Here is a 24,645-nt window from a genome sequence, read left to right as displayed (position 1 = left end):
CATTTACAGAGCGATTGCATAAGGAAATATACATTTTTTATATGATAAACTATATATCATTTTTTTTTATTTACTTCTCATCTATGCATTTATGCTGTGTTTTTGTGGATATTTTGTATTTTTTTTACCTATTTACTGCACAATTACTTAACCATGTCATAATTAAATAATTAAATCTAAATTGTATTTGGACATTGCTCTATGTGTTAGGGATAGAATACTACCATCTAGAGCAGTGGTTCTCAAACCTGTCCTGGGGACCCCCCACCACTGCACATTTTGCATGTCTCCCTCATCTAACACACCCAATTCAACTCTTGCAGTCTCTACTAATTAGCTGATGACTTGAATCAGGTGTGTTAGAAGAGGGTGACATGCAAAATGTGCAGTGGTGGACACCTGGTCCCCAGGTGTAGTATTCTCTCAGATTAAACTTAAATCAGAACAGATGGACACTGACACATTTCTTCCATGAACTCACTTTTTACTCTATGTCTCTTTTCCTTTAGGCACAGCATCAGAACCAGCCTACAACACCATCTACTGGACACAACATATTCCTATATTTTGTGAGAATAAATGCTACAACTTCCACAATAAGTCATAACATAAACAGCATTTTTTTTTTTTTTTTTTTTTTTTTGCTTTTAACCTGAACTGGCAATTCTCTTCTTTCTTTTCTTTACTTCTCAAGCTACATAGTCCTTCATCCATATCGGACTCCTCTTCATCCTTACACTCCTTGGGCATGTTTTTGGATCTGCTAGAGTCCTTAAAGGAATCCTCGTTTACCTTTCCAGCACAGCTGGAGAAACGAACCGTGTCTCCCATCACTGAGAAGGTAAGTACTTGCTCCTGTTTGATTATTCACAGTGAGAGGTTTTGAGAATTTAGAGTCTGGCTTCTTTACAAGGAATGGTTTCTTCACTCGCACTTTATCTCCTGGTCAAAAGGAAGGAGTTTTTGCACTATGTTTGGCATCCGTGTAAGCCTTGCTTTTCTTTTGCTTGGCTTTGACATACTGCCTAATGGCAGAATCCAGTGTGGTCTGCATAGGAAGGATGTTCAGTTTTGTGCGCATTTGCCTCCCTCTCATCAGTTCGAAAGGAGTTTTGTTAGAAGTTGCATGTGGTGTCGCTCTGTAGACGTGTAAGAATGCAGTTACTTCCTGTTTCCAGGGCTTGTGCAACTGCGCAGCAGTTTGGATGCAATTCTTGAGGACTCAAGATTAAAACGTTCAACAGCACCATTTGCTTGAGCATGATACACACTAGTGCGAATGTGTGTAATGCCATTGTCCTTCAAGAAATCCTGGAATGTTGATGAGCAGAACTGACTGCCATTGTCAGTAACAATGTATGCAGGGTTGCCTTCATGAGCAAGTTAGAAATGTCACTAATGTAGCTGTAGTGACAGATGAAGCGAAAGCCACCTCAGACCATTTACTGTAATAGTCCAGTAGCGTAATGGCATAACGACAGTCATGTGTAGCCGTGTTGAATGGTCCTACCACGTCAACAGCTACTTTTTGAAAAGGCCCTTGCGTCAATTCCATTGGCTGCATCGGGGCTGCATGTGTGTGTGCTGACTTATCATTCATTTGACAGGCAGTACATGTTTTTATGAGGTCACTGACCATCGCGTCCATGCGCGGCCACCAATACAGTTTGCGTAGCTGTTGTTTCGTTCGCACGATACCCTGGTGTCCTTCATGCGCAAGATGCACCAGTGTAGTGCGAAGTGACACTGGTACCAGGACACGAGAACCACGTAGAAGGTGTGGAGCCTCAGCAGAAAGTTCATGTCGTAAGTGGTAGTAAGGACGCAGCTCCACAGGAACATCTTTTTGTTTCCTTGGCCATCCACTCTGCATTTGAGTTTTTAGGCGAGCGAGTTCAGGGCAGCATTCACTTTGTTCTTCTAAAAGTGAGAGAGGTATGGGGCCTTGCACAGTGTCTATTTCAGCAAGCAATGCAGGTTCAGTGTTTTGCTCATGATCTTGTGCTTCTACCGGCATTCTAAACAAGCAGTCGGCTACAAAGTTTTTGTGTCCAGCCCTGTGCACCACGTCATATTGGTAACAAAGCGTAAGCCAGCTTGATTCATGCCTTTTGTAGCAAGTAGAGTTCATAGCGCTTGATGGTCCGTTCTGAGAGTGAATCTACTCCCCCAGAGGTACGTTCTCCAGCGTTCCACAGCAAAAACACAAGCCAATGCTTCCTTTTCCACAGTACTGTACTTTTTCTCTGCATCACTAAGTACTCGAGAAGCAAACACGGTGACTCGTTCTGTGCCATCTGGGTGAAGCTGAGATAACATAGCTCCTAAGCCATAATCAGATGCATCCGTTGAGACAAACGTTGGCAAGTTGTGATCGAAGGGTGCAAGAGCTGGACTATGTGTAAGCAGTGTTTTCAGATTTGAAAACTGTCCTCTGCCTCAGGCGGCCAGTCCATGCTTTTTTGTGAAGCCATTTTTAGCAGGCGCCGTAAAAGATCAACAACGGTTGCATAATTAGGAATGAATTTGCTTAGCCACGAAGTGAGACCCAAGAATGAGCGAAGTGCAGTGGCATCTCTAGGAGCAGGTGCGCTTGTGATAATGACCATGTGATCCATACTAGGGCGCAAGCCTTCAGCTGAAATAGTGTGGCCCAAGTATGACACACTCTGCTGGGCGAATGTACTTTTGTTGAGGTTCAATTTCAGGTTTGCATTCGCTGTAAGACAGCCTTTCAGACATTTGTCATGTTTCTCCTTCGTTGCACCATAACAGATTATATCATCCAAATAGCACTGGAAACCTGGCAGATCTCCTAAGAGTGTGTGCATCATTTTTTGGAATGCAGCGGGTGCCGAAGCAAGACCATAAGGGACCCGCCTAAACCAGTACAGTCCCTCGTGACATAGAAACGCAGTCAGATTTCTGCTTTCCACAGCTAGAGGCAACTGATGATAAGCACTCTGTAAGTCAATCTGCGAAAATACTGTGGCACCCTTCAACTCTGCGAACAACTCTTCCATATGTGGTAGTGGGTGTGAGTCCACAATGATACTTTTATTTGGCTCACGTCAATCCACGCACATCCGGATTCCTCCTTGTTTCTTTTTCATCACCACTAATGGTGAAACCCAGGGGCTCGCATCTATGGGCTCTATGATTCCAGCTTTTAGCAGCCTTTGGATCTCATTTGACACATCCTGGCGAACGCACAATGGAAGCCGACTGACTTTTTGCTGCACAGGTTTAATGGTGTTGTCCACTTGCACCTTATGTACAAATCCTTTAACACACTCGCCTTGCACATGTAAATGTTCCTCCGCAAAATTGAGCACCCTAGTTGTTGCTTGAATTGCAAAATTTTTGCAAAATGGCCAAATTTTTTGCATTTATTACAAATAGCAGATGCAGCAGGACAGTCTCTATCATTAGCTAAGTGACTACGTGATCAACAGCGGTAGCAATGTTGATTTGGTTTTGGCGCTTTAGAATCTTCAAGTCTTTTTAATTAGTCGGAGCGTGTTTTATGACGTCTCCACTGACCTTTATTCGCCGAAACAGCTTGCACAGCACTCAGTGGTTGGTTTCCACTTGCGTCCGTACCGGAGAGAAGTGAAGCATTATGCACCGCGGGCTCAACTTGACACGCTAAATTCACAGCTTTTTCCAAGGTGAGCTCATCCTCCAGTAATAATCTGTCTTGCACTACAGGCAGCCACGCTTGTTCCACCAGCTGATCACGCAGCATTTCTTGTTCCATAGCACCATACTGACACTGGACCGCTAACTCCCGTAGTGCAGAAATGTACTGAGGTACAGTCTCGTCATTTCTTTGTGATCTTTGGCGAAACTTATGTCGGCATGCAACAACGTTCAGTTTCAGAACAAAATGTTTCGTAAGTGCTTCCATTGCATGATCAAACGTTGTACCTGTGTCCTGTAATGTGTAGTAAAGTCTTTGACCTTCGGTGCCCAAGCAATGTAGTAGAGTTGCACGGCGCCTTGCATTAGGCCATGCATTTCCCGTAGAATTTATTACCACCAAGTAGTTAGAAAAAGTCTTTTGCCATGTATCAAAAGGAATTGGTGGCTCGCCAACATTTTGAAGTAAAGGTGGAGGGGCAGGGACACTCGCCATCCTCGTCGCCAATATGTAGTATTCTCTCAGATTAAACTTAAATCAGAACAGATGGACACTGACACATGTTTCTTCCATGAACTCACTTTTTACTCTGTTTCTCTTTTCCTTTAGCCACAGCATCAGAACCAGCCTACAACGCCATCTACTGGACACAACACCAGGACAGGTTTGAGAACCACTGATCTAGAGGTTTGTGGAAAAACTTCAGGTTTTATAGTTAAAGAAATAACATGCAATGCCTCATCTCTCCAATAGAGGTCAATAGGGACTCAATAGGGACTGTGTGTGTTTGTTTATGTGTGTGTATGAGTTAGAAAGTTCATTCGACTTTGTGTTTATGGCCAAGGACCAAACCTTTATTTTTATGTACATTTTTTTAGATTTAGGCCAGTTTTGTTGATTTTATTTGCCAATTTCTAGAAAATGCTCTCTGTTGCAGTCACACACATATGTGTGTTTGTGTGTGTGTGTGTGTGTGTATGAGATAGAAAGTTTGTTCCACTTTGTGTTTATAATCAAAGACCAGACCTTTATGGAAATGTAGAACATTTCAGATTTATACTGGATTTATTTTTATTTTTTTAACGAATGAATTGGGGGAAAAAAATGCATTTTTTCATTTTCCCATTAATTTTCAATGTGGGGTCAATCTGACCAAAAGGTACTTTTTTTACGGACCTTTAGAACAACCAAATCAAGCTCAGATTTTTTGTGCATGTTTAGATTGATTATTTAGGAAAAGTTACAGAGTTTCATGCCCCTGAGATGAAGGTAACACTTTTTTAAAACGAAGGAAACTGCCAGCCAGGGGCAGATCTAGAAAATTATTTATAGGGTGGCAAAGGGGTGGCATGAGGTCTATGAGGGGTGGCAACACCAAAGCAAGCGCCCATGCATAGTTTTTGGAGATTTATGGCCTTACATACACAATATACACAATTGTGTTCACAAATATTGCATTACCACAAAGTAGTCATCTATATACTGTTTAAAATTAAATAAGATTTCAATATCCATCATGGCACCAAGTAAAGACACTATATGAAAAACATCAACAGATTCTAAATGAGTCTGAGCTTGTATCACTAAGGGAGATGAGCAGTTTTATTAATATTACATATGCTACTTAGGTGGTTTACGGGTGCTTTCACACTTGGTTCGATTGCCTGGACCGAACCCGAGTTCGATTGCTCCCCCCTCCCCCTGCCCCCACTGGACTGTGTTCACATTATATTATTTGGGTCCGACCCGCGGTTCGTTTGCGTCATCAAACCAGCAGCTGTTTACTCCGTTGCTTAGTAACGACGGCGCAGGAGAAGGCGGCAAAATGCATAACGTTGCTCTCCTCACTTTCATATTTTTGTTTTTGAACCATTGGTTTTGTTCATAACGACACTTGCCTCCATCTGCCGTGACTGTAGTACGGAAGGTGAGCAGAAATAAGAAAGGCTACACTACAGCTCTCTGTTTGCAGCACGTCAGTCACGCTCGTTGGGAAAGTGAGTGAAACACACGCACAAACAAACATTTTTATCAAATAATACGGCATTAATAGCGGTTCACTTCCGCAATTTGGTACGTTTGCATTCATATCAGAAGCGAACCGTACCGGAGTTCACTTGAACCGCACCCCAGACCACCCTTTTTAAGCGGACTCGGGTACGGTTCGCGGGTGCGCACCCGAGTTCAGAAGACGGTGTTCACATCATCCAAACGTACCGAACTCTGACGTCAATCGAACCCGGGTGCGCACCAAAAGTGCTAATGTGAAAGCACCCTAAATCACATGTTTTAGTGCAAGTTAAAGAGCAACAAAACAATTTTTGAGTTTCTGTTATTAACAGAGGTGGGAATGTCTGTGTGTGTTCACCCAGAACACCCTATCCTCTAGCAACACCCCAGCAATTGCAGCAAGAGCCTAGCAACCACCCAGAATCTCCTAGCAACCACCTAGCAATCACCAAGAACATCAATATTCTGGCCTAACTGACCAAACTTTTTACATTTTTTAATCAAGACTTTAAGTTGGCTTTATGACAAGCCAACATAAATTTGTCTTTCAAACTTTTCAGTCATATTGTTTTTCTTGATTGCTAATGCATAATTCATGAAACAATTCAACATTTTCTCACAACTATAAACACAATGTCAAAACTATACACCAACTTGTACAAACCTCAAAGTTCCACGTCAAAATAAAATGTTCTAGTCAAAAACTTATTCTTGTCTGACAAAATCAAACTTTGGCCTCAGATGACACACAAAACGTAACAAATACACAGATTACTGCACTGCCCAGTGAACACTAGTGAGATCATATAACACTGTAACAAAAATACCTCTCACTGGGATTCAGGAATTATTTTGAAGCTCAATGTCTACTACACAAAAATAAATGTACAGATGCAGACACAGTAACATACAGCAATGACCTTTTGGAGGGATTTTTTTTTCTTTTCATTTTACAATTATAAATTGATCTTGCAGTAGATGAAAAGCATGAGAAAAATAAGAATGAACTTGGTGTGCCACACAATACAGTATCTCAATTGCAGTAAAAGTAAATTCAGCATCCTCTGCACATTTGGCTAAATTTCATTACAGTATATACAGTATTATAGCAGTGTATTGGTCTTCCCTGTAAATTATTCATTCAGCACTCTCTCAGATTTTGACTGGTGTGTCATCAGTTTTGCTACCAAATGTCATTGTTAAACGTTTTGAGAAATGTGTCTTTGTTTCGAGAACTGATGGTTTGGGAAATGGCCACTTATGTGTTAGCAATCCAGAAAAGCTAAAATACATTTAGATTCTTACCTAAATCTGCTATTATTTTCTGTGATCGGGATCTTCTTATTGATTTCATGTTATTGTTTCGTCGGATGACAAAAAGACCTTTATCCATGATGAAAATGGAGCAGGCGGTCGGTGAATCAGCTCGCCAAAAAATTACTAAAATGAATACATTTCTCACAGGACTTCTAAGTTAGCCGGGAAGCAATAATTTTCCGACTCACGCACAAATAGGGGAAAAAAACGTAAGTGAACTTGGCTGCGCTGTGTGTTTGACTCTCAAAGAACCGGTTCATAAGAGTCATTTGTTAATGAAGCGGACTACACATGGGCGCGCTGTGTGTGTGTGCAACCATCATGCACAGTTTATTGAAAGACTTGTTTTCTTATTATTTTGCATTACGCTGACTTTTTTAGGTCATCACATTGAAGCGCCGCTGCTGAAAAGAAGTACTTGAAACACTGCTTACATTTATATTTTATTTTGTGATAATTTTGGGGTGGCAAGTGGGGTGGCAAAGCTTTTTCTTAGGGTGGCCCACCCCGTGCCACCCCGGTAGATCCGCCCCTGCTGCCAGCGAGGTCAGCCTGACCCCAAGGACCGATTAAGGGTTAAACACACCTGAACCAGCTAATCAATGTCTAATTAGGCATACTAGAAACTTCCAGGCAGGTGTGTTGAGGCAAGTTGGAGCTAAACTCTGAAGGACAGTGGTCCTCCAGGACTGAGTTTGGAGACCCTCCAGATAGCAAGCAATGATTGAAACTAGTACTGTCAAAAGTACCGGTACTTCGGTACCAAGTCGGTACTGAAATTTTGAAAATGTGACGATACCCGCATTTCTGTAGTACCGGTAGTACCGAGAATCCGGGTACATTCGGTACCCACTGACAGGGCTGTGGCAGTATTTATGTGAATATGACACGAGTGAAGCACAAAGCTTTGTTTACAAAAGAAATAATAGGTTAACAATTAAATGTGACTTCGCAGCCATGGAAACATTTGGTTCCTGCCGAATGAGAGGTAGCCTACGTGAGTCCATACATTTAAGCTTTGTATTCTGTTTTTCGAATCGCGATCTGGTCACCTGATTAGCAGAGAATTTAACAATATTCCATTAGTTATTCCACATGGAATCTCTGTTTCTTTTCCCAAATCTTCACTCACGCAGGGGATTATAAACGTTTCTTCCTTTCGTTCGCATTTAGGCCTATTATTCGCATTCTTTACTGTGGTAAAGTAGAAAAAACACCGTAGGACAGAAACCTTTTTGCTTGCACGTCAATTTCTATTTAACAAGAGCTTGTGATTGTTATTAGACTTTATAATGCGCGTCAAGTTTATTTGTATAGCGCGTTTCACACACGCTGATGATTTTTACTTTCGTTTTCTCTGACAGCGCAAAATCAAACATAGCCTGAATGTCTTGCCCCTGCGGAGGATAAAACTCACTCTTCAGACCTTTTACAACAAGTGTCAGTTGCTTGTAACTTCAGGAGATAACATGAAGATATTATTAAAGAGAAATGGTCTCTTTCCTGCTCGTGTCCCACATCCCTCTCAAAGCGCAAAGTGGCTATATCAAAGTAATAACGGGACTTTGGCTATATATGACGCGTCTTTGTGTGGAAATAAAAAACGAATGTTTTTTTAAATAATATTTAACTTTCGTATTATTTAGGTTACCATAATTTACCAATATTTATTTAATAGTTTTACAGGCTGTAGTGTGTTGTTTCACTGACTGAATAGCTAAAATAAACACGAACGTCTGTTACCCCTGTTGAAAAAACCAAAACCTACCTTACCAGCATATGCTGTTTTTTTCAACAGTACAAAATGGATGTTTGAGCATTTTTATATATAGTTAATGTTTTTAAAATAGGCTATATAAAATAGTAAAATAGTTCCAACAGATTTTGCTGTGGTACCGAAATTGGTACTGAGAACCGTAAAATTTTCATGGTATCGGTACCGACTACTGGAATTTTGGTACCGTGACAACACTAATTGAAAATATAGCTGCAAGCAGCAATTACGGGGCCAAGCACAAAAACGGCACAAGAAGCCAGCCAACATGGCTGGGAGCATCAGACCAACAGCAGCAGTGAGCAATTAGAAAAAAAAGTTATTAGCATTTTTGTCAATTTTGTTATAACTTTTGACCACAAGGTGGCGCTGGTCCGAAACTTCTCAGGCTCCTTCAGGGCATTGTCCTGATGAACCATACCAAATTTATGAATTTTGGTCAAACCCATCAGAAGTTATAAGCAAAAACAGCCATTTTTCATATCTCCACTCCAGTAGGTGGCGCTGTGCTGAAACATTGTATGATGCCTCAGGTCATGCTTGTGATGACACATACCAAGTTTGGTCTGATTATGATAAAGCATTGCAGAGATACAGCTTCAAGAGTCATTTTTGCATCATGCCTCAAATTCGTTGCTCTGGTATACGAAAACGGTTTGACTTATCGACTTGAAATCCATAACTTTTTGTCAGCATGGTCTGAAGATGATACGGTTCAATTTTGGTGAAAATCGGAACAACGGTCTAGGAGGAGTTCGAAAAAGTAGGTTTTTAATGAAAAACAATACAGCGGACAGGAAGTTCAGCTAACTATGGCAAATTTGATATCAATGTTCTCAGCATGACCCACGGAATCTACTGAGACCAGTTTCATTACAATCGGTTAATATAGACAAAAGTTATTAGCATTTTTGTAAATTTTATTATAACTTTTGACCACAAGGTGGCACTGGTCCGAAACTTCTTAGACTCCTTCAGGGCATTGTGCTGATGACCCATACCACGTTTTGTAAAGATACGCCAATGCGTTCGTAAAATACAGCATTTTAGCACAAAATTCAAAATGGCCGACAGCCAAAATGTCCGATATGGGAAAATTGGATATCATTCGACTCGGCATGATGCCCCAAATCCAACGAGACCAAATTTATGATTTTTGGACAAACCCATCAGAAGTTATAAGCAAAAACATAAATTTTTCATATCTCCGCACCACTAGGTGGCGCTGCGCCGAAACGCTGCATGTTGCCTCAGGTCATGCTTGTGATGACATGTACCAAGTTTGGTCTGAATTTGATAAAGCGTTGCGGAGATACAGCCTTATGTCTATTTTCGCAAGCACTTCGTACAATATGTTCGCGTGTTTATCGAAAACGATTTGAGGAATCAACTTGAATTCCATAACTTTTTGTCGGCATGGTCTGAAGATGATCTGGTTCAATTTTCGTGAAAATCGGAGTAACGGCCTAGGAGGAGTTCGAAAAAGTACGTTTTTCAGAAAATTCAAAATGGCGGAAAAATTTTCATGACGGAAAATGACGTCATAGGGTGCGATCGATTCGTCTTGACCCAAGGAATCAGAGGGAAAAAGAATTTTGTTTCTAGCCCTTATGGTTCAAAAGTTATTAACATAAACATAAGTGCAAGTTTGGACAGCTGGTGGCGCTAGAGGGATTGAGATAGAGACTCCAAATTTGCTATGCACATAGCTCAGACTGTCCTCTAACTGTGTGCCAAATTTCATAACTTTCCCGCAAGCGGTTCTATGGGTTGCCATAGACTTCAAGAGCGGAAGAAGAAGAATAATAATAATAAATATAGCTGCAAGCAGCAATTACGGGGCCAAGCACAAAAACAGCACAAGAAGCCAGCCAACATGGCTGTGAGCATCAGACCAACAGCAGCAGTGAGCAATTAAAGTCCTATTAAGATCATTTTAGGTAAAAGAGCTGAAAAATGATCAAAAATGAGGATTTACTGGTTCATCCCTTTCGACCAATAGGTGGCGCTGTGACCAAATTAATGTGATATGGTCAGAGTGAGGTGACAATGACACTTGCAAAGTTTGGTGTCAATATGTCAAAGCATTGCAGAGATACAGCTTCAAGAGTCGTTTTTGCATCATGCCTCAGATTTGTTGCTCCGGTGTACGAAAACAGTTTGACATATCGACTTGAAATCCATAACTTTTTGTCTGCATGGTCTGAAAATGATACGGTTCGATTTTGGTGAAAATCGGAGCAACGGTCTAGGAGGAGTTCGAAAAAGTATGTTTTTAAAGAAAAACAATATGGTGGACAGGAAGTTCAGCCGACTATAGCAAATTTGATATCCGTGTTCTCGGCATGACCCAAGGAATCTACTGAGACCAGTTTCATTACAATTGATTAATATATTCAAACGTTATTAACATTTTTGTAAATTTCATAATAACTTTTGACCACAAGGTGGCGCTGGTCCGAAACTTGCCAGGCTCCTTCAGGGCATTGTGCTGATGACCCATACCAAGTTTCGTAACGATACTTGAATGCGTTCATAAAATACAGCATTTTAGCACAAAATTCAAAATGGCCGACGGCCAAAATGGTTGAAATGGGAAAATTGGATATCATTCGACTCGGCATGACTCCCCGAATCCAACGAGACCAAAGTTATGATTTTTGGACAAACCCATCTGAAGTTATAAGCGAAAATATCCATTTTTCATATTTCCGCACCAGTAGGTGGCGCTGCTCCGAAACACTGCATGATGCCTCAGGTCATGCTTGTGATGACATGTACCAAGTTTTTGTCTGAATAAGATAAAGCGTTGTGGAGATACAGCTTCAAGAGTGTGTTTTACATCATGCCTCAAATTCATTGCTCCAGTATACAAAAACGGTTTTACATATCGACTTGAAATCCATAACTTTTTGTCGGCATGGTCTGAAGATGATACGGTTCGATTTTGGTGAAAATCGGAGCAACGGTCTAAGAGGAGTTCGAAAAAGTAGGTTTTTAAAGAAAAACAATATGGCGGACAGGAAGTTCAGCCAACTATGGCAAATTTGATATCTATGTTCTTGGCATGAACCAACAAATCAAATGAGACCAGTTTCATTACAATGAGGTAAAAAAGTAAAAAGTTATTAGCATTTTTGAAAATTTTGTTATAACTTTTGACCACAAGGTGGCGCTGTTCCGAAACTTTTCAGGCTCCTTCAGGGCATTGAGCTGATGAGCCATACCGAGTTTCGTAAAGATACGCTAATGCGTTCGTAAAATACAGCAGTTTAGCACAAAATTCAAAATGGCCGACGGCCAAAATGTCCAATATGGGAAAATTGGATATCATTCAACTCAGCATGATACCCCAAATCCAACGAGACCAAATGTATGATTTTTGGACAAACCTATCAGAAGTTATAAGGAAAAATAGCCATTTTTCATATTTCCGCACCAGTAGGTGGCGCTGCACCGAAACACTGCATAATGCCTCAAGTCATGCTTGTGATGACCTGTACCAAGTTTGGTCTGAATATGATAAAGCGTTGCGGAGATACAGCCTTATGTCTATTTTCGCAATCACTATGTTCAATTCGTTCGCTTGTTTTACGAAAACGGTTTGAGGAATCAACTTGAATTCCATAACTTTTTGTCAGCATTGTCTGAACATGATCTGGTTCAATTTTCGTGAAAATCGGAGTAACGGCCTAGGAAGAGTTCGAAAAAGTACGTTTTTCAGAAAATTAAAAATGGCGGAAAAATTTTCATGACGGAAAATGACGTCATAGGGTACATTCGAATCGGCTTGACCCAAGGAATCAGAGGAAAAAAGAATTTTGTTTCTAGCCCTTATGGTTCAAAAGTTATTAGCATAAACATAAGTGCAACTTTGGACAGCTGGTGGCGCTAGAGGGATTGAGTTAGAGACTCCAAATTTGCTATGGACAAAGGTCATTCTGTCCTCTAACTGTGTGCCAAATTTCACAACTTTCCCGTAAGCGGTTCTATGGGCTGCCATAGACTTCAAGAGCGGAAGAAGAAGAAGAAGAATAATAAGCGTACGGAACGCCAACAATAACAATAGGTGCCTAAGCACCTTCGGTCCTTGGCCCCTAACAATGTTAAATCAATGTTAATTTGTCAACGTTACCCGCATTGAATCAATATCACTTTTGCACCCGCAATTAATGTTGAAAAAATGTTGAAATTTCAACAAAAAAATCAATGGAAATGGCATTGAATCAGTTACAATGTGATGTTGGTTCAACATCATGCTTACACTCTCAGAAAATTAAACACGAGTACAACTAACTTAAAGCCACACAGCCTGAAATCAACTGGAAATAAAAGAAGAAAATAAATCTCTCAAGATCTCAGCAGAAGTTCTTTTTGAGAATTAACAGGTTTAGATGTTGATGTTTTATTGAAAATGTTTAGTCACCATTTTGGTGGTCAGTGTTTCTTTTAGTTGGGCAGTTTGACAAAGTGATTAATTGATGTAGTTTTCAGCCTCATTAGGAGTAGTTTACTAATCTTGCTCCTGACAGAAAGTGGTTATTTGTTATTCAATTATTATATTCACCAATGATACTTTCTTGCCACAGATCATATTCTGAATGTTTTTTAAGCACATTTTAGGATAAAAAAAAAAAAAAAAAAAAAAAACTTTAGACACACAGACATCAAGAATCAGCATGTGAGTTTCAACAATAACATCCTTCATGTCGCAATGCATGCTGGGAGCCACTATAGTATACAACTCATGACTCCCAGCATGCACTGCGGCATGATGCATGTCACCATTGTTGAGATTTGTATGCTAATTCTTGATGTCTGTGTGTCTAAAGATTAAAAAAAATTGCACTTTGAAATTCAAAATTCACAATGTCTGATCTGTGGCAAAAAAGGATTGTTGGTGAATGTAATCTATTAACAACAAACATACACTTTTTGTCAAGAATACATTAGCAAATGATTTTGCTTTATGATGATGAAAACTATATCACTTGATCATTGTTTCTGGTTTCTTTGCAACAAACTATGTGATAAACACTGTTACAAAGACCACAAACTCACACGAACAGCCAAGAGTCAAACTAAAGGAAACACTGACCATCAAAATGGTGACCAAACATTTTCAATAAAACATCAACATCTAAACCTGTTAATTCTCAAAAAGAACTTCTGCTGAGATCTTGAGAGATTTATTGTCTTCTTTTATCTTAAGTTGATCTCAGGCTGTGTGGCTTTAAGGCAGTTGTAGTTGTGTTTCATTTTCTGAGAGTGCAAAAATGATGTTGAACCAACATCAATGCCATTTCCATTGAGTTTTTGTTGAAATTTCAACATTTTTTCAACATTAATTGTGGGTGCAAAAGTGATATTGATTCAATGCGGGTAACGTTGACACATTAACATTGATTTAACATTGTTTCGATCATTGCTTGCTATCTGGGCCATGGTCTAGAGCTTGAATGCACTTTGATTTAGCAGATGCTGTTATATAAATTCACTTGGAAATAAGGAATACAATAATATGAGAAGTGTTGGGAAATGTTGGGAAAGTTACAATGTACATCAATCAAGAAGATAACGTCCTTACGTCTGCGATAAACAACACAAGTATAAAAGACTGATGAGTTGATTGCCTCTTCGGATACTGATACGTCAGAAGCCCAGAGCTGAGAACAAGAAACCCCAAGCTGAAGATGGGAAGCCCAGAGCTGACTACACCTTTGACTCAAAAGAGTGATTACTGTAATTTATACCTTAATGATGAAGTTTTATTTGCCTCTACATTTTCGTTTATTATAAAAAGAAAAGTAACCAATTAAAAGAAAATTAATTGATTACAAAAGCTGCCTACCTTGGCTTGATTTATAGTGTTTTAAGACTTTGAACAAGAACATACCACAGAGGAGTCTTCTGACCAAATTGTAAGTAATTTTAAATGCTTATAATTTAGGCCAGACTCGACTTACTTTGGGGATTGTGTGTTGTGTGCCTCTCTGATAGTACCATGAGATGCCACTATTGGAAACCTCAGAAGCAAAGACCAGGAGACTTGGATGTAGTTTATATACATTTAGGGGGCAGTGCTTAGAAACAGAGACAAAGCACCTAGCTGACGACCTTAAACAAAGCATGCGAATGAAGTATCCAGGTATAGGATCCCGCCCCAGACTCTAGAGTGTCGCAAGTCCTAATCCAATCAGCGTAACTATTCAATAAATGGGACAGGGGCTCCAAGAGCCATTAAAGGATTAGTTCACTTTCAAATTAAAATTTCCTGATAATTTACTCACCCCCATGTCATCCAAGATGTTCATGTCTTTCTCTCTTCAATCGAAAATAAATGAAGGTTTTTGATGAAAACATTCCAGGATTATTCTCCTTAAAGTGGACTTCAATGGAGCCCAAATGGTTGAAGATCAAAATTACCATTTCATTGCAGCTTCAAAATGTTCTACATGATCCCAGACGAGGAATAAGGGTCTTATCTAGAGAAACCATCGCTCATTTTCTAAACAAAAAAATTAAAAAAAATATATATATATACATTTTAACCATAAATGCTCATCTTGAACTAGCTCTCTTCTTCTTCTCTATTAGAATTTCTTCAGTGTAGACGCTGCTAAGTGTATTACTGCCCTCCGCAGGTCAAAGATTGAACTAATTGTTATATACTTGCACTAGCATATTGTATATGACAATTTAGTTCAAACTTTGACCTGCGGAGGGCAGTAATACACTTAGCAGCGTCTACACTGCCGGAATTCTATTAGAGAAGAAGAGAGCTAGTTCAAGATGAGCATTTATGGTTAAAATGTATAAAATTTAAAAAAAAAAATTTAGAAAATGAGTGATGGTTTCTCTAGATAAGACCCTTATTTCTCGTCTGGGATCGCAGTAAACTGTAATTTTGACCTTCAACTGTTTGGGATCCATTGAAGTCCACTATATGGAGAAAAATCCTGGAATGTTTTCATCAAAAACTTTAATTTCTTTTCAAAAGAAGAAAGAAAGACATGAACATCTTGGATGACATGGGGGTGAGTAAATTATCAGGAAATTTTAATTTGAAAGTGAACTAATCCTTTAAAGACAAAAGGTGAGAATCTCAGTAATCTGACTCATTAGACATACAATAAATAGAACAGGAACTGGCAGAAAACTTTTGCTGGAAACTTTGCTTAACAGAATCATTCATCTGATATCATTTTAACCTTAAAATGCTAAATACATTGTACTTCACCTTAGTATTTCATGTGATGTTATGTCAGGACGTAGGATCAGCAGATTTTAAACATTCTTAAAATTTGTAATCCCACACCGCTCATTCACAAACCACAGGCTTATTTGGATAAAAGCATGACAAATGAAAAAATAGTCAGTAACCTACCTGGGGTCCGAGGTTGTATTTGCATCACTGAAGGTAGAAGGCAGATTCTTCATGGACTCATCACATTTAGATTCAGTGTCCTTCTCCTCTCTCTGCTCAGGGAGACTCATTTTAAAGTCAGTGTCCTCACTCATCTACTCATTTTAGAGGCATGGCCGTCTACACAGAGTTTAAAATGATAGATAAAAGGGGGAAAAAAATAGACAAACAGGCAGACATTAATCAGTAGCTTTAGATACTTATCTATGCATTCAAAGTGCAGTTTTGTGTTCTGAAATGATACTGTATTGAAACAGATAATTTTTTAAAACCTAAGTAATACAGTACATATACATTAAATCATTCTCGTAACCTGCTGTAGCATCACTGCAGGACACTGCAGTCTAATTACCTTCCTCACAATATTATGTGAATAAAATTCCATATGGATTCTATGCATGGTCACGTTCACATTTAGTCTCAGTGGCCACTGAAACTAGTTTTAATGAGCAATGCCATTATGGCTTTTCACACTTGCAGCTTGCAAGATTTTGCAAGTATTATTGTGAACAATGTCAACTGCATTGTGAGGTTGGCATCTGTAACTTTCTCTAGTACAGGGATGGACAACTTCGATAGTGACGAGGGCCAACATTTTCTCCTTCATACCAAGGGGCCAGATTACTAATCCACACTTTTACACCATTTTATGCAATTTGTTTTTAAAGATTGTATTAACTATACAACTGCAATTATGCTAATACAAATAAGAAACTTTGTTTTCAGTTGACAAGCAATATTACCCCAACAAGCCGATGGAAAAATCTCAATTGCATTATCTGTAAATCTGCAACAAACAAATGTACATATGTCAAGCCTAGAGAACATTCTCATCTCAACATCAGAGAGCACTTAAAAAGTGCTTAGCCTGTTCAAAAAATAGTCGTTCCATATTATATTACCATGAAAAAACATCATATTTTTAAAAAATGTATAAAAACATAATTAAGTGCATGTACGTATACACTTAACTTAAGTGTATACGTTTCTGTCATTTGTTTGGCAAAAAGGTTTTGTTGACTATGGATTTCACCTTTGAAATCTAAGACAAGTGTAACTCATGGTGTCAAGTGTATCTTTCATACTTCTCATTAGCCGCTTTTCCATCGTTGGGCCAAACCGTTCTCTTTGCTTTACCATTCCATTCTGTGCTGATCCGAGCCAATCGTTACGGATATGCTTTTGTTTTCCACTGTGGGGCTGATAATGGAGCTCTTCAGTCATTGTAACACAATAGGTTACACACGATATGTGATGTAAATAGTGACCACTTTATGGAGGATGATCAGTTATTTATTTTAATTGTATGATTAATTTGTGTCCACATTGCTCAAATAGCATGCTTAGCAAGCTACGGAGAACCCGGCAGTCAGGCAACAGACAAGTGACCGATCCTGAGTGACGACGACACTACTCGCATCCTAGCAGCACGGTTTGGCACGGGTGGCTGATTCCGGGCCGAGAACGGGTTATAATCGTTCTGTACCAGGCTCATGTGGAAATACAACTGGAACCATTCCTTAACATTCATAGAGCCGTTCAGCCCGAGCAGTGCAGTGGTGAAATGGCAATTTACATAAAAATCTGTCATTGGGTTGTTTACGTGACGTGGCATTTTCACTGTCACACATGACAAAAATAAATATTATTAAAATTGTCATAATTTAAAATGCAGTAAATGGTCAAACATACAGTCTTAAAACTGCTTTGTTATTAGATTTTTTTTTTTTACATTTTTGAGCCAAATCTCAAAATTGTCCTGTGGTGTGACTGTCTCAAGCATGGTTCAATAAATTGCAACTTTTATAAATTAAAAGGAAAGGCATTAACATGTTAATAAATACCTCAGGCATAATTTTATAAGTGTCTATTTTAGCAAATGGCAGTCCTTTTTTCATCCATATATTTCTAAAAGCGTATAATCTTGATACATTTTATCACAGAAAATTATGTCCTCTGGTGTGACGCCATATCTTGATATTAAATCAGTCAATTCCACAGAATAATTTAATTATTTGAAGGACCCCATTCAAGGTCATGTTACTGAAGCCCCTTGTAAAGCCCATGACATGTGCACATGGTTAGTTTCTGTCTAAGAATTGTTCAAATATTAACTTTTTTGGAACCACTATAAAAGTGTAAAGTTTTGTTGTCCTTTGGTGTGACATCCCTAAATTATATTTTTTAATTAAAAATGTATGTTAAACTACGTAATCATTGTTTCAAAAAGGTTTTAAAATGTAGGCTAAGTGTCACTAATTAAACTACAGTTAATTGTCCGCCTCTTGGATGTCTGTATCTCAACAGAATGCAGAATTCAAGCGACAAATTATGTTTTATAAACAAAGTTTGGGAGAAACACATTCAAACAGTCTTTCTAATCAGCTCGAGAGGAGGAATATATACACAGACGAGAGCCGACTCGCCTATAGTTACTTCAACAGTTTTCTGTATCCCTCCTCCAACCCGCTCCTCACTCTCGGCTGGGGATACGGGGAGAACTTTGTGTTTGGGCTAAATTCCAAGCTCAGAGCCCTCGATCCCATTGGACAGCACACCAAATACGCTTATTAAAGTTTTTTTTCATTTGTAAATGTGAACTCATGAAAACCACTGCCACATGTAATCGTACAAAATTTATTTATTTGTTAAAGATTCATTTTTGGCGTCTCATCGTAGATTTAAATCTAATAAATCAAAATGTATTGCATTTATGAAGAAAAGTTTCAGCACCCAAGGCTCTATCGCTATTGTCTCAGTGGTGTTCAGTGTCTTTGGGTGGATTAGGATTGTTTGTGATTTGGTCTCAGTGATTAGGAGTCCTCTTGACTACTCCTAACGTTTCACAGATTTAGGAGCTAGTTTTAGCGCTAAAATGCTTTGTGAAAAACTCTTAGAGCAAAAATTTAGGACTCCTAAAATTAGGACTGACACGCCCATTATTTTTAAGAGTTTCTCCTAAATCTGTAATTTAGGAGCTACTTTTAGCCTTAAGATGTTTTGTGAATACAGCCCCAGACCTCCAAAATCAAGACCATTCAAGACCAGAGGTGTGGACGAGACCAGGGGCCTGTACCATGAAGCTGGATTAGCTGGCTAGCCAGGTAAGTTTCAGATTAGTTTGTGCCAATCCTGGGTTTTAGGTACACTGAAAGTAACTTGACTTTTAGCAGTATTCATCGCCATAGTAACTTACGCTCTGCGGCTAACCTGCTTCGGGGCAGGTTATGTTCTGTGTTAATTAAAACTGAAATTGTACCAATCAGATGTGAGCAAAGTGACACTGACACACCCAACACAATAAAGTCACTCCCCCAGTTTCTCTTCCTCTAAATTAAAGGTCATTATATAGTAAAAACAAATATTTAACAATGAAATTGTCTGGTTTTAATGATAATATAATTTATGTATGATTTGTATAATTATATGATCTATATTTTTACACACACGCAAGTTTAGTGTAACAGTAGTTATTAAGCACTTAGTTTCAATGAATATTAATATATATAGATCATATGTAATATAGGCCTAAATAAGGAGTAAATAGTAATTACAAATTACTACATGAGACCTTGTATGTTTAAGTCTACCGTTATATATTATCAACTATATAAACTAACTTCACAACTTTCACTTGCATTGATAAAGCAAGATTATTTCTTTTATTATTTATCCTCTTTCACAGACAAGTATTTTCCATTAGTGTAAATGCGTTTAAATTCTTAATTTTCAGCAAAAGAGTTTTGAATCACGCTGGCTCTCTCGCAAGTGAATCATAGTTTATTTCTGTTGCAAGGCATGTGATTGGCTGTTCACCACTGATGTCATGGATTCATGTGCACGCGCTCCACAAACTCAGGATCAAAGCCCGAGTTGACAGAGAAAGTTGATGATCAGCATCATGGTACCAACAAAGCCGGATTGGAGTGGTTTGGTTTTGTCAGCTCAAAACTAATCCTATAACCCTGAGTTTGTTCAACTGCCATCATGGTACAGGCCCCTGACCTTCCAAGACCAAAACAAGACCATTCAATAATAATTTTGTTCCATGGTTGATTTCAGAACGTATGTGGAGAAATATCTCCTGGAAAAATCCCGGCTGGCAGGAGCAAAATGAGAGGCACGTGAGCACCTGATGTTAACAAGCAGAATCATCAAATAAATCACAATTTTCACAAAGTCACTATCATGGAGATCAGTCTTTGCTTTAGTTGGGCTCTTAACCCTTGAATTTTTAATATTAGATTTTGTTTGGTCTGTTGTAACTGAGTTATAACAACCAGACAAGCAAAGAGAAAAGATGATCAGGTGGTGTTGGTTATGTTTTCACATAATCATTATTTGACCTGAATCACTGAACTCATTTAGAGCCCAATCTCTGAGTTAGATTTACATTATTGATTACAGCAGCACTGCGATTCTACAGCACAAGATCAGCTTTATCAATATAATCTGAAGGATTTCTTTAAAGGTCCCGTTCTTCGTGATCCCATGTTTCAAACTTTAGTTAGTGTGTAATGTTGTTGTTAGAGTATAAATAAAATCTGTAAAATTTTAAAGCTCAAAGTTCAATGCCAAGCGAGATATTTTATTTAACAGAAGTCGCCTACATCGAACAGCCAGTTTGGACTACATCCCTCTACTTCCTTCTTTAATGACGTCACTAAAACAGTTTTTTGACTAACCTCCGCCCACAGGAATACACAAGAGTTGCGTTTGTAGAGTGTGTTTGTCGCCATGTCGTCGAAACGCTGTTATTTTCATCCCGCAGTCCAATCACCGGGTCTGATTCCGGCTCAAATTGATAGGGTAAAATTAAAGACATGTTTACAATAACACTGAGCGCGTGCATCTCCACGTTATGGTAAGAGGCGTGACCTTTCCGGGCAAGGTTCGCTAAGCTGCTGTCGAATCACAACACAGGAACCGCTGGCACAATCAGAACTCGTTACGTATTTCTGAAGGAGGGACTTCATAGAACAAGGAAGTCATCAGCCCGTTTTTATGACAGTGGAAACAGCGGTATACAGATAAGTAAATTATGTGAAAAATACTGTGTTTTTTTTACACGCAAAACATGAACACATGTTATATTCCACCCTATAAACACAATCAAAGCTTCAAAAAACCACGAAAAACGGGACCTTTAAAAAAAAAAATCATGTTCCTGACACATTTACTGTGTTAAAATCATTACACAATGAATGTGTCAAAATGAACACAAGTCTTGTGAAGTGACGTAGCAGCAATGGGATTGGATAATAGTTAACACATGTGGTGTTGGACACAGTGTTGTTTCTCTCTCTCGCTTTCTTTCTTTTTACACATGATCAACTTAAAATTACACAAAACGTGTTAAAATAGCCATAACACACAAAAAATGTGTTATTAATTAACATCCTTTTTGAGAGTGTAGCTAGTGACGTTGCCATGTCGTCGAAAATAGAGTCATCAATGTCCCAATGTAAGCCTGAGCAGTGCCCGAATTCGTGAATTTGATATACTGATTCACGACTTAGGGAGATAAGGAGCTGATTGAGACGCAGCCCTAGACTGCAGTTACTGCACTTGTTGCCATGGTAACTGTGGGCGTTTTTATAATAAACTAAATGGCTGTTGCTAACACCTACGGTATGTTCCTGGTCAGTGTTTGTGTGTGATCTCTATCTTTACTCTCTAATATTCTGATATATTAATGCAGTAGATGTGCAGTATTGATCACAACTGATTACAGACGCACTAAAGGCCTAACAGAGGCTTCATGACAATCGACATGCGTCACGTTTTCTCTCATTTGTACAACAATCATTGGTTCATTGATAATGTTTCTGTGCATTAAATGTGTGCTGGCAAATAAATATATTATCAAATTCGTAAAAATAATAATATTAGTCACATTTCATCATTTTGTTGGCATCACAAACACATACCATCATATAAAAAGGCTTATACTATTTGATGTTGATGTTATATAACTAATAAATAACAAGAGTCTGACTATTTTTAATTTAATTTTAACATTAATTTAATCGTCTAAGTTTCTAGTATTTGAAAACTGTCGAAGTACAATGATGGTTCGAGTTGAGAGTTTAATGGGTATGAAACCGAATGTCAGACGTTAAACTACCTTTACCGCCGTTTGAAACGACGTGTAAGGAAGACCAAATAACACATAGCAGCTCATTTTTATATGACTTCATGGTAATATGAAGAATAAGTTCTGAACTCACCACAAAACGAGGGCGTTTAAATATCCATGATCAGGGTTTAAAACCCCGGAATGGCGTCGCTTATTTTCCTTTCACTTTCGTTTGCGCCCTTGAAGGACACTGAGGGGAGGAGCGCCACAAGAAGGGTCGTTGTAGATTAATGGCGTTTTTTCATCGCTTCGTTCATCAGCTGTGTCCCAAACGCCTTTTTATGATACAAAATTGGTTTGTTCTCTCCAGAGTTCCCATTTCAAGGGCTTCAGTGTGACTAGACCTTATGTAGCCCCGCCCCTTTTCAGCGCTGCGCTCATTGTCTTTTGACTTCCGGTTTGTATTTCCACAGCGATCTTATGTATTTATGAATGAGCTGCTCATTTTATCAATCAATCTTCAATCTTCCCAGTCTACTGACATTTGTTAAGACACCTGCTTTAAACATAACAATGCTCATGATAACTTTCATTAACTGTACAACAGGTAAATCCATTTCACCAGCTAATTATTCTTCAACAGCTATTCCATAGAAATGTAAATGGTCAAAACGGAAGTTCAAAGACAGGTAAATAAGGTCTGTAGGGATGCTTACTGAATTCGTCTCACCAGCTCTTCAGCTCCACTGACTCATGTGAAAGACAAACGCACTCCCTCTAGTGGCGCAGAGCATCATCACATTCTCAGTGAACAGTTGCTATATGTGACTAAATACAGTATGGAGATAACTATGGAAGCCCGTTTCCGCCACTAAAAAAAAAAAAAAAAAGCCACTAAAAAAAAAAAAAAAAAAAGATTAATTGCGACTTTTTAATCTCAGAATTGCGAGTTATAAAGTCAGAATTCTGAGATATAAAGTCGCAATTGCGAGATAAAAAGTCAGAATTCTGAGATATAAAGTCGCAATTGCGTGATAAAAAGTCAGAATTCTGAGATATAAAGTCGCAATTGCGAGTTATAAAGTCAGAATTCTGAGATAAAAAGTCGCAATTGCGAGTTATAAAGTCAGAATTGCGAGATATAAAGTCGCAATTGCGAGTTATAAAGTCAGAATTCTGAGATATAAAGTCGCAATTGCGAGTTATAAAGTCAGAATTGCGAGATATAAAGTCGCAATTGCGAGTTATAAAGTCAGAATTCTGAGATATAAAGTCGCAATTGCGTGATAAAAAGTCAGAATTCTCAGATATAAAGTCGCAATTGCGTGATAAAAAGTCAGAATTCTGAGATAAAAAGTCGCAATTGCGTGATAAAAAGTCAGAATTCTGACTTTTTTTCTCGCAATTAACTGATGGTCAGTATCTCTGTTTGTAACAGTGCATCCAACGATAGCCGTGCTGCCGTGAAGTCTGAAGCTGTTGGTGTATAAAATGTGCCACTTCAGCTTTGTCTGATTTATTGCGCCTCCGCCACAGCTGATTCTTCTTATTATTATGATTATTATTATATTGTTATTATTGTGTAAAATTCATTAGTGTATCCATTCTGTTAAAAACAACTTTTAATGCCCAAATACCTCGACTGTAATTTGCAGAATTGCATGATTCTACCCTTGAGTTGCAAAGTTAATGAAACATGATAGGTATTGGTTGTTTTAGTATTAAGCCCACTAGATGGCAGTAAAAGCTGTTTTTTCTCCTTGAAACGCTGTGTACAAGGTTACCGTGGAAACATTCTATATGCATATTCCTGCATAATGCATATGTCCGGAGACTAATCTTTATGTGTCTCCTTCAGTAAAATCAGTATTTCTTTATTGGTAAATCGGCGCTAAAAATAATCCTTTATGATGTCCTCTATTTTATGTATAATAATAACAAAGCAGCAATCCTGATGGTCTATTTAATGTATAATAATAACAAAGCAGTAATCCTGATGGTCAGTCGCAATGAAAGGAAACGCAAGCAAAGTAAGAACTGTGAGAAATAACGTTTCACAGTAGTGAGAAAAAGTCAGAATTCTGAGATATAAAGTCGCAATTGCGAGAAATAAAGTCAGAATTCTGACTTTTTATCACGCAATTGCGACTTTATATCTCAGAATTCTGACTTTTTATCACGCAATTGCGACTTTATATCTCAGAATTCTGACTTTATATCACGCAATTGCGACTTTATATCTCAGAATTCTGACTTTATAACTCGCAATTGCGACTTTATATCTCAGAATTCTGACTTTTTATCACGCAATTGCGACTTTATATCTCAGAATTCTGACTTTTTATCTCAGAATTCTGACTTTTTATCACGCAATTGCGACTTTATATCTCAGAATT

The 24,645-nt window shown here is 38.5% G+C and overlaps 1 protein-coding gene across 5 annotated transcripts in view; it reads right to left on the bottom strand.

Annotated features, from left to right (window-relative positions):
- LOC125271005 (NACHT, LRR and PYD domains-containing protein 12-like) overlaps window positions 1–23,011 on the bottom strand; it is a 37,522-nt gene extending 14,511 nt beyond the window's left edge. For 2 of the 5 annotated variants that reach the window (XM_048194921.1, XM_048194924.1), the window contains exons 1-3: window positions 22,966–23,000; window positions 22,401–22,808; window positions 16,132–16,290 (exon numbers count right to left, since the gene is read on the bottom strand). In XM_048194921.1, coding sequence (XP_048050878.1) covers window positions 16,132–16,265 — 134 coding nt within the window. In that variant the 5' untranslated portion in view covers window positions 16,266–16,290; window positions 22,401–22,808; window positions 22,966–23,000. Of the gene's footprint in view, window positions 1–16,131; window positions 16,291–22,400; window positions 22,921–22,965 lie in introns of those variants that run through there. The other 3 variants (XM_048194923.1, XM_048194925.1, XM_048194922.1) reach the window with 3 other exon arrangements.
- Window positions 23,012–24,645: the final 1,634 nt, after the last annotated feature.

This window comes from Megalobrama amblycephala, linkage group LG7 (genome assembly GCF_018812025.1).
Source record: "Megalobrama amblycephala isolate DHTTF-2021 linkage group LG7, ASM1881202v1, whole genome shotgun sequence".
Classification (NCBI taxonomy): domain Eukaryota; kingdom Metazoa; phylum Chordata; class Actinopteri; order Cypriniformes; family Xenocyprididae; genus Megalobrama; species Megalobrama amblycephala.
The sequence above is the reverse complement of the archived record's forward strand: the minus strand, read 5'-3'. Positions and strand labels throughout refer to the sequence as shown.